This window comes from Manis pentadactyla, chromosome 9, assembly GCF_030020395.1.
Source record: "Manis pentadactyla isolate mManPen7 chromosome 9, mManPen7.hap1, whole genome shotgun sequence".
NCBI lineage: Eukaryota > Metazoa > Chordata > Mammalia > Pholidota > Manidae > Manis > Manis pentadactyla.
This window is the reverse complement of record NC_080027.1, coordinates 45,363,150-45,370,626: the sequence shown is the minus strand read 5'-3', so window position 1 is coordinate 45,370,626 and position 7,477 is coordinate 45,363,150. Positions and strand designations below refer to the sequence as shown.

The 7,477-nt window shown below is 37.6% G+C and overlaps 1 protein-coding gene across 1 annotated transcript; it reads right to left on the bottom strand.

The window, feature by feature from the left end:
• Nucleotides 1-4,274: 4,274 nt before the first annotated feature.
• Nucleotides 4,275-5,240, bottom strand: LOC118933124 (olfactory receptor 52N2). The gene has a single exon (XM_036927095.2). The coding sequence runs from the start codon at nt 5,238-5,240 to the stop codon at nt 4,275-4,277; it is 966 nt and encodes a 321-aa protein (XP_036782990.2).
• Nucleotides 5,241-7,477: the final 2,237 nt, after the last annotated feature.

The window sequence follows — 7,477 nt, the reverse complement described above, 5'->3', positions numbered from 1 at the left end:
TAAAATATGATGCAAGGAAATAAAATTCGCATAAAAATAAAAATAAATAAACCATAAGCATATGGAAGTTGCTTGGTTTCATTCAAAATGAGAAAACATGTAAATCATAATGCTATATTGTTTTACCTCTCCATGTGGCAAATGTTTGAAAGCTCATTAAAACATTATTTAATGGGTGCAAAGTTGATCTTGTTCTTTACTCCTTGGGGTACAAATTAGTGTCATCTCTCTGAAGAAAGGTGCTCTGTGACCCAGCAATTCTTTCCAGAAATAATTTTTAATCTTCCAAATGGACAAAATGAGATTTGTAAAGTTTATGAACCCAAACATTCCTTAGTTACACTTGAGATGTGAAAGAGGGAAATTATCATATTACAATGAAAGAGTTCTACATAGAGAGAAATGGGATATAGGAATAACAAAATATATTTTTAAATGAAAAAGAATGAAGCATTAGGTATGCTACTATTTAGATTTTTTAAAGTCTGTGTACATGGAAGAACCTGGAAGAACATGTAAGACTTGATGTTAGTAGTTGCTTCCAGAGAGGAGCATTGTATGTTCATAGTACGTTGTGAAATAAAATGAGAGCTATAAAAATTTGTAGTACAACCACATTATAAGAGATGTCAGATACAGATCTCTTCTCTTTCTTGGTGCTTAGTTGGCACTTTCTATACCTGGCAATTTAACTGTCCCTTTCTCAGCAATGAGTTTCCTACCCATCTTGTCTAGGTTAAGTGGCAAAATGCTTCCTTCCATTGCACCTGCCATGTGACAGGCAATCACCTTGGAATTGGAGACACGTCAGAAAGATCTATATTCATGCTGCTAAAATTCTAAAGAGCAGAGCTGGGGAGCCCACCCAATGAGTGACAGTATAATAAATATGTAAGAGGTATTATAAAATAGAAAGGAATATGCACTATGAAAAAAACATGAGAGCTGGCTAAAGAACATTAGAACTAGACAGCACTTCGAAATGCGGCATTAAAGTGGGCACCTTTGATGCGGTCACATTTGAACAAAGCATTGATACTGTTGGGGAGGGAAAATATTCTTCTACCCTTGAAGGTTCTTTTAGCTTATCTAAGTGTTAAATTGACACAACACAGATCAAAAGGAGGAAAAAACCAAACTGTATGCATGCAGAAGCCCAATAATGAAATAATGAAATTGAAGCCCAGTTTTCATTAGGTGGGCAGTTTTTATGTCTCTTAGACAAAGAGACAATAAATCTGTGAGGAACTGACAGGACAAAGAACACTTATGTTCAGGAATTTCGATTAGTAAGGAATTCTAAACAGATTTTGGACTGGTGTAGTAACCTAGGAAAAGTAACAAGGCTGGTTTACATGGCCTTCTTGGCCCTGAATTCCCTCCCTGGTGACAAGGATGTCTCTTTATCTCATCACACAGGGAAAGGATCTTTCACATAGGAGATTTGTTTCCTACTTTGTGGAGATGTGTGGGGAGTCAGAGTTTTATTTATTTATTTTTTTACATTGGCTGTTCCTTAAATAACTTTCAATTCAAAGTAATCAATTTTGCCAAAGTGGCACGTTTTGAGGTAGCCTGCCTTTAGCCCTTGTAATGCCCCATTCATAGTGGGAGCAAATCCAGATGTTACAATATATCTAATTGCTCAAATTTGTGTTCAGGCTCTCTGCAGAAGTCATCTGTTATGGTTATCAGAAAGCAGTTGTAGGGTTGGTTATGTGACTAAGTGCATTGCTGAAATGCAGAGTGGCACCTTTACACATCTGTTATGATACCTCTGGAATTTAACAAGCCATTTTCTCAAAAACAAACATTACTTAAGGCACTGCAGTGTCATCTGGGACCTTTACACCAACCCAGTCATAAAGAGTGTGTTATAAAGCCTTACATTTTTAATTGCTTGGAGAAATCATGTGGTATTAATGCGATTTTAGAGACATTAAAATCAAGGACTTTGGAATCAGGTGGCCTGGGTTTAGATCCATGCTCTATCAGTAACTGAATATGTGACTTCCGTTTAATGATTAACCTCTCTGAGCCTCAGTTCGCTAATCTTGAACTAGGCATCACAGAGTATCATCCTGAAAGTTGTCTTTAGGATAAAAATGAATATACAATTCTTGGAAAAGTACCTGGAAAATAAATGCTATTTTCATTTGTTGTAACTGTTATTGTTTTCTTGAAACTTATTTTCTATGAGAACAGTCAACTCTCAAAGAGACAGTAACTGTAGGGGAGGCATAAGGAATCTCCACTCTACAGGAATGATTTGAGTCCTGGGTGGGCACTTAGGAAGTGAGTACAAACTGAAAAAATGGAGTTTCTATGCATAAGAAAAGAAAATCGGAGGGAGAAAAAGGAAAGAGAGAAAGGATTTAGGCAGAACTTAAACTGAAGTTCTGAGCAGACTAGAAGGTTACAAGTGGGGCTGCGGCTACTTGAAGGTCAAGGGTAATCCCGAGACTCTGGGTATCTCTCAAAGCTGATGAGCAGCTGCTGGCATGCCTGGCGGTCCCTCTGAAACTCCCAGACAGGGCACTTCCAGATAGGGCCTCACCCAGCTTTCTGGCCATGTCTTGTGTTCCTCCTTTTTCCTTTACCTCCGATCATCCTGAAACGTTTATAGGCCCAAACTTGCAATTCTTTTATAAGAATCAATATTTTGCATATGTTGTTTCATTTTTTAAAAAATAACAATTCCCATCTGCTCTTTCTCTTAAAATACTGATAAACATATCAAGTTCATGTCATAAGCTACCTTTTCTGTAAAATATTTAACATCTCTGATAACTACTGATGATCAGTTTTCATGAATTTTTTTAACGATCTTTTTTGTGTAATTATCATTTTGTCATAATGATTCAATGCATTTTATATCCTCTACTAGACTAGAAGTTCATTAGTGCTTTTTATATTCACTTTTATTTTTTAGTGCATAATTCAGAGTCAGTCACATAGAAGGTATCCAGAAAAAGTTTTCGGCTGATACTTATGACATGTTTACTAGAACTCAATGGAAGCTTGCCACATAAAACTAGTTTTCTACTGCCTGTACAACTTGAAAAATTTGTTCAGAACAAAATATGATGTTAAGAATGAATCAGAGGTGGAAATTCTTGGTCACGACAATAATATCAGCTACAATTTATTAAGTGGTTAGGATACATCAGAAATTATACCAAGTACATTTTATTTTTATTATTTTTGCCTTTGTCACTTAATCAACCAAATAAGTCTTTGTGGTAAGTTTTTCCCACATTTGAAAGAAACTATGAAAGCTGAAATTTAGAGAGATTAAGTAGTCAAAGTCCAGTGGCCAGAAATTAAGACAGAGGATTTAAACTATGGGACTATCTAAATCAAAACTCATGTTTCTCCCCACCTGTTTCCTATTATGTGTCTTTCCTCCATACTGCATCCATTTTTATCATCTTTTCCCTTTCTTTCATTTACATTTCCTCTTGTATATCCCTGGCTAGAGTCTAGATTACAAGTATCCCAAGGCCAGGGACCATTATCGTACCCAACTTAGCTTCTCTCTCATTAACTCCAAGATATCACCAATAATATGACTTAAATAAGTATCTCAGAAATGAATGCATGAGTGAATGAGTGAATGAATTGTTAACCATACTAAGTAACTTAATCAATGCTTTGCCTTTTTGACTCATGACATTACAATTATATATTTTTAGCTGCATTTTAAATAGAGGTTCCAAAGTGATGAAATGGGAAAAACAGAATTTTTGGACATGTCCTGAATGAAATATATATTTTTAAAACTATTTAGCCAATAATTTAAAAAGATAAGCTAATGTAGCATGTTTTAGAAAACACTGGGAAGTATTGCAGTACTGGCTCCACATTAACCCTTGGCAATAATGTGGTTTGTGTAGAATTTGTCCTTTATGGAGAGAACATGCTCACTCCACAGCCCCACAGCTGCTTCTTTCTACACACAAGGCAGACACTGCCACCAGATGTGCATCTCTCATTCTATTAACTGTCTATCCTCTCCAGATATGAGTCTATAAACCCCTTGTAAGATAAAATCTGTAAGAAATGGGTAAGCTACTTCTTTATTCTCCATTCACTTTTTTGACAGATTCTTTACACAGATGAAACATTTCATAACATATACTTGCAAAGGCTTCAAAAAATCTACATTTTAGAGGGACTCATATTTTTAATACCATTTTACTGACAGCATTTAAAATTATCTTCTCCACTCTTTTATTAAACCCTTCTCCCAAGCAATATATCTATCTTATAATTTATTTGTCTTGGGTAAAGACAACTTTGTTTCCAAGTAAAACCTTGACCACGCCTTCCCGAATCTGTTTAGTCTTGACTCCATAAACGATGGGGTTCATCGTAGGGGGCAGTAGCAGATAAAGGTTGGCCACAATGATGTGTATGTGGTGGGGGATATTATGTGCTCCAAAACGGTGTGTGAAAAAAGTGAAAAAAGCTGGGACATAGGTGATCACAATGGCACAGATATGAGATGTACAGGTGCTGAAGGCTTTGTGACGAGCATCTGCGGATGACAAACTTATCACAGCCCGCAAGATCATAGCATAAGACACAGAAATACAGCAGATGTCAAACACACCAATAAGGAGAGCAACCATCAGTCCATAGATAGCATTCACCCTGAAATTGCCACAGGACACCTTGGCCACAGACATGTGGTCGCAGTAGGTGTGGGGGATGTGGTTGCCCCGGCAATAGGGCAGGCGCTTGGTGAGGAAAGTGAATGGGGCGATAAGCACCACACCCCTCAGGAAGGTGGCAAGACCAGCCTTGGTGATGACAGGGTTGGTGAGGATGGTGGCATAACGTAAGGGGTAGCAGATGGCCACATAGCGGTCCAGGGCCATGAGCATGAGCACCCCAGACTCCATCCCAGTCAGCATGTGGACAAAAAACATCTGAGCCAGGCAAGCACTGAAGTCAATCTCCTTGAGGTTGAACCAGAATATGCACAGCATATTGGGTACAGTGGTGGTGCACAAGGTGACATCTGTGAAGGAGAGCAGGGCCAGGAGGTAGTACATGGGCCGGTGCAGGGCCTCCTCATGGCTGATGAGGTAGATGAGCCCACAGTTGCCCACGACAGCAATGATGTACATGAGGCAGAAGGGCAGGGAGATCCAGATGTGTGTGTCTTCCAACCCGGGAACACCATTCAGGATGAAGACCCCTGGGGTCAGGCTGGAGCTGTTGGCCCCAGGCATAGCAGCTGATGGGAGGGGGGCATTTTACATTCTTTAAAAGTGATAGTTTCCTGGACAAGAAAACAGCTCAGGTGAGTAGACGGCTTGGAAATCAAATGCAAAAGAAAAAAAAAGATTTTTGGAATATGAAGCAGTAATGAAGTTCCCCTGGAGTCACATTATCTATTATCAGATTCCATACCTGGGTTTTACCTTGTATGTGATCTTGTCAGCTTGTTTACTTATTTTATACCCCTGTTTTCTAAATCTAAAATGAGGATAATGATTGTGCCAAACTTGAAAGTTTCCAGAATTATTTAATAGTATAATTTATGTAATGTGCTAAAACTGTGCATATACTACATGGTGAGTGCTCAATAAATATTAGCAATAATTCCCATTTTATTATTATATTACATATTATCATTTCCTACCTCAGTATAAAGCATCCCATGTGATCAAGCTTACCTTGATTAATATGTGTAAATTCAAATGGAGCTTCCAAGCCCTGCTGTTATTCAAGGGTCCTTGCTCAATTTAGGGTGAAAGAGGTAGTATGAGATTGGGTTATTGAGAAGTGACCATCAGAAAGCAAATGCTAGTTACTAGGACCTACAAGAGATTACAATATATTCTCATATTTTAGGCAGAAAAAATTTTGTAAATGTCTTTTAACTCTGGGACATCTTATCTAGTGTGATCCCTGCAAGGCTTCTGCTACTCTAGGTAACTAAGCATGTGGCCATGGGAACTTCTGCAGAGAACTGGTATGCATGGGATACCACCTCTGATATCTGCTTCCTTCTAAGGGAGCCATAGAACATTACAGCCCCAAGACTGAAAAGACCAGGATATTAGGATAACAGAGGAAGAATAATTTTTGGCTCTGCACAACTGACTTGTAAACTAAAGAGTGTTTTGGAAAACTCTCAGGCTCTTCCAAGCATCAATATGGTATGACTAAGCAATTGTTCAACATTCATTCATCACAAGCAAGTGAAAAGACAAAGATAGAAACTCAGAGCTAGTTCTTTCTTTCCTCTCCTCAGTAAAAGATTTCTCTCCACATCCACTCTTCCGGGTGATTTTCAAAGATGCACATGAATTCTGCTACTGGGTTGTCTATTTATAAAGTCAGAATATATTCAAAAGAAAGAAAACTAGAAGGATATGTGTCTGCTCTCCAAAAATATGAGAGTAGAGTTTTATTACATGCTTCCTTATGGAGACATACACACTCAGACTCCATGAGTTTCCAACACAAACTAATGGGATGGACTTCAGCATATCTCAAACCTTTCTTTGAGTAATTTTCACGACTTTTAAAGGGCAGATGATAATAGTACATTATAGAGGTGTTAGAACGGTTAAATAAGAGTTAATCCTCCAAATGTTGCTGGCATTTAGTAAGTAATCAATGTATATTATCTGTTATAATAATAAATATTAACTCAGATTATATGCTAGCATACATATTATTAATTTAACAGATATTTATTGATTGTCTTCCACGTAGCAGATATCATTCTAGTTTTTAGGCATACTTTAGTGAACCAAACAAAATCTTCTTCTCTCGTGGATCTAATATTTCAGTGAGGGTTGATTCCTGTATTCAGACATATCAATGCCATGGAAATACGTTATCCTCATTTTGTAGGAGAAAGGTAAGTGCAAGGTGACTCAAAAAGTCTGTCAATAAAAGTTAAAAACTGGCAGAGTCAAGATTCAAATCCAAGTTTATTTGATTATGAATCCACATGTTTAATCAATCTCTATCTGTTCTAATTTACTGATCCTAATCTGAGGAATAGTACATAAACTGGGCATAACTAGCTTAAACAATTCATAATGACATAGGAAGAGAGAGAAAACTTATTCTTAATAGTATCTGAGGGAAGAGATGAATAAACATGTAAAGACAGAAAGTCAGCCTTTAGCTAAAGGAGGTCTCTAAAGAGAGAAAACTTATCTGTGAGATAGCTGGATTCTTGTTGCTGGACTCCTCACATAGACACTGTGTGGCACCTCCTAGGGCAGTTGTACAGGAAGATTTCTATAAGGAAGCTCCTTCTGGGAATTTCTCTCAATACCTGTTAGAAATCAAGTCTAGCCTTCCATTACTTTCTATTTGCCCACAAAGACCTTTCCCACTGGAAGCAGTTCTGAGTATCGATATCCATTAATTACAGAAAAAACCTTAGTTTTCCTTCCAGGGGGAGCCCACTGTTTTCTGGACTTCTTTGTATTCAGTGAGTTGT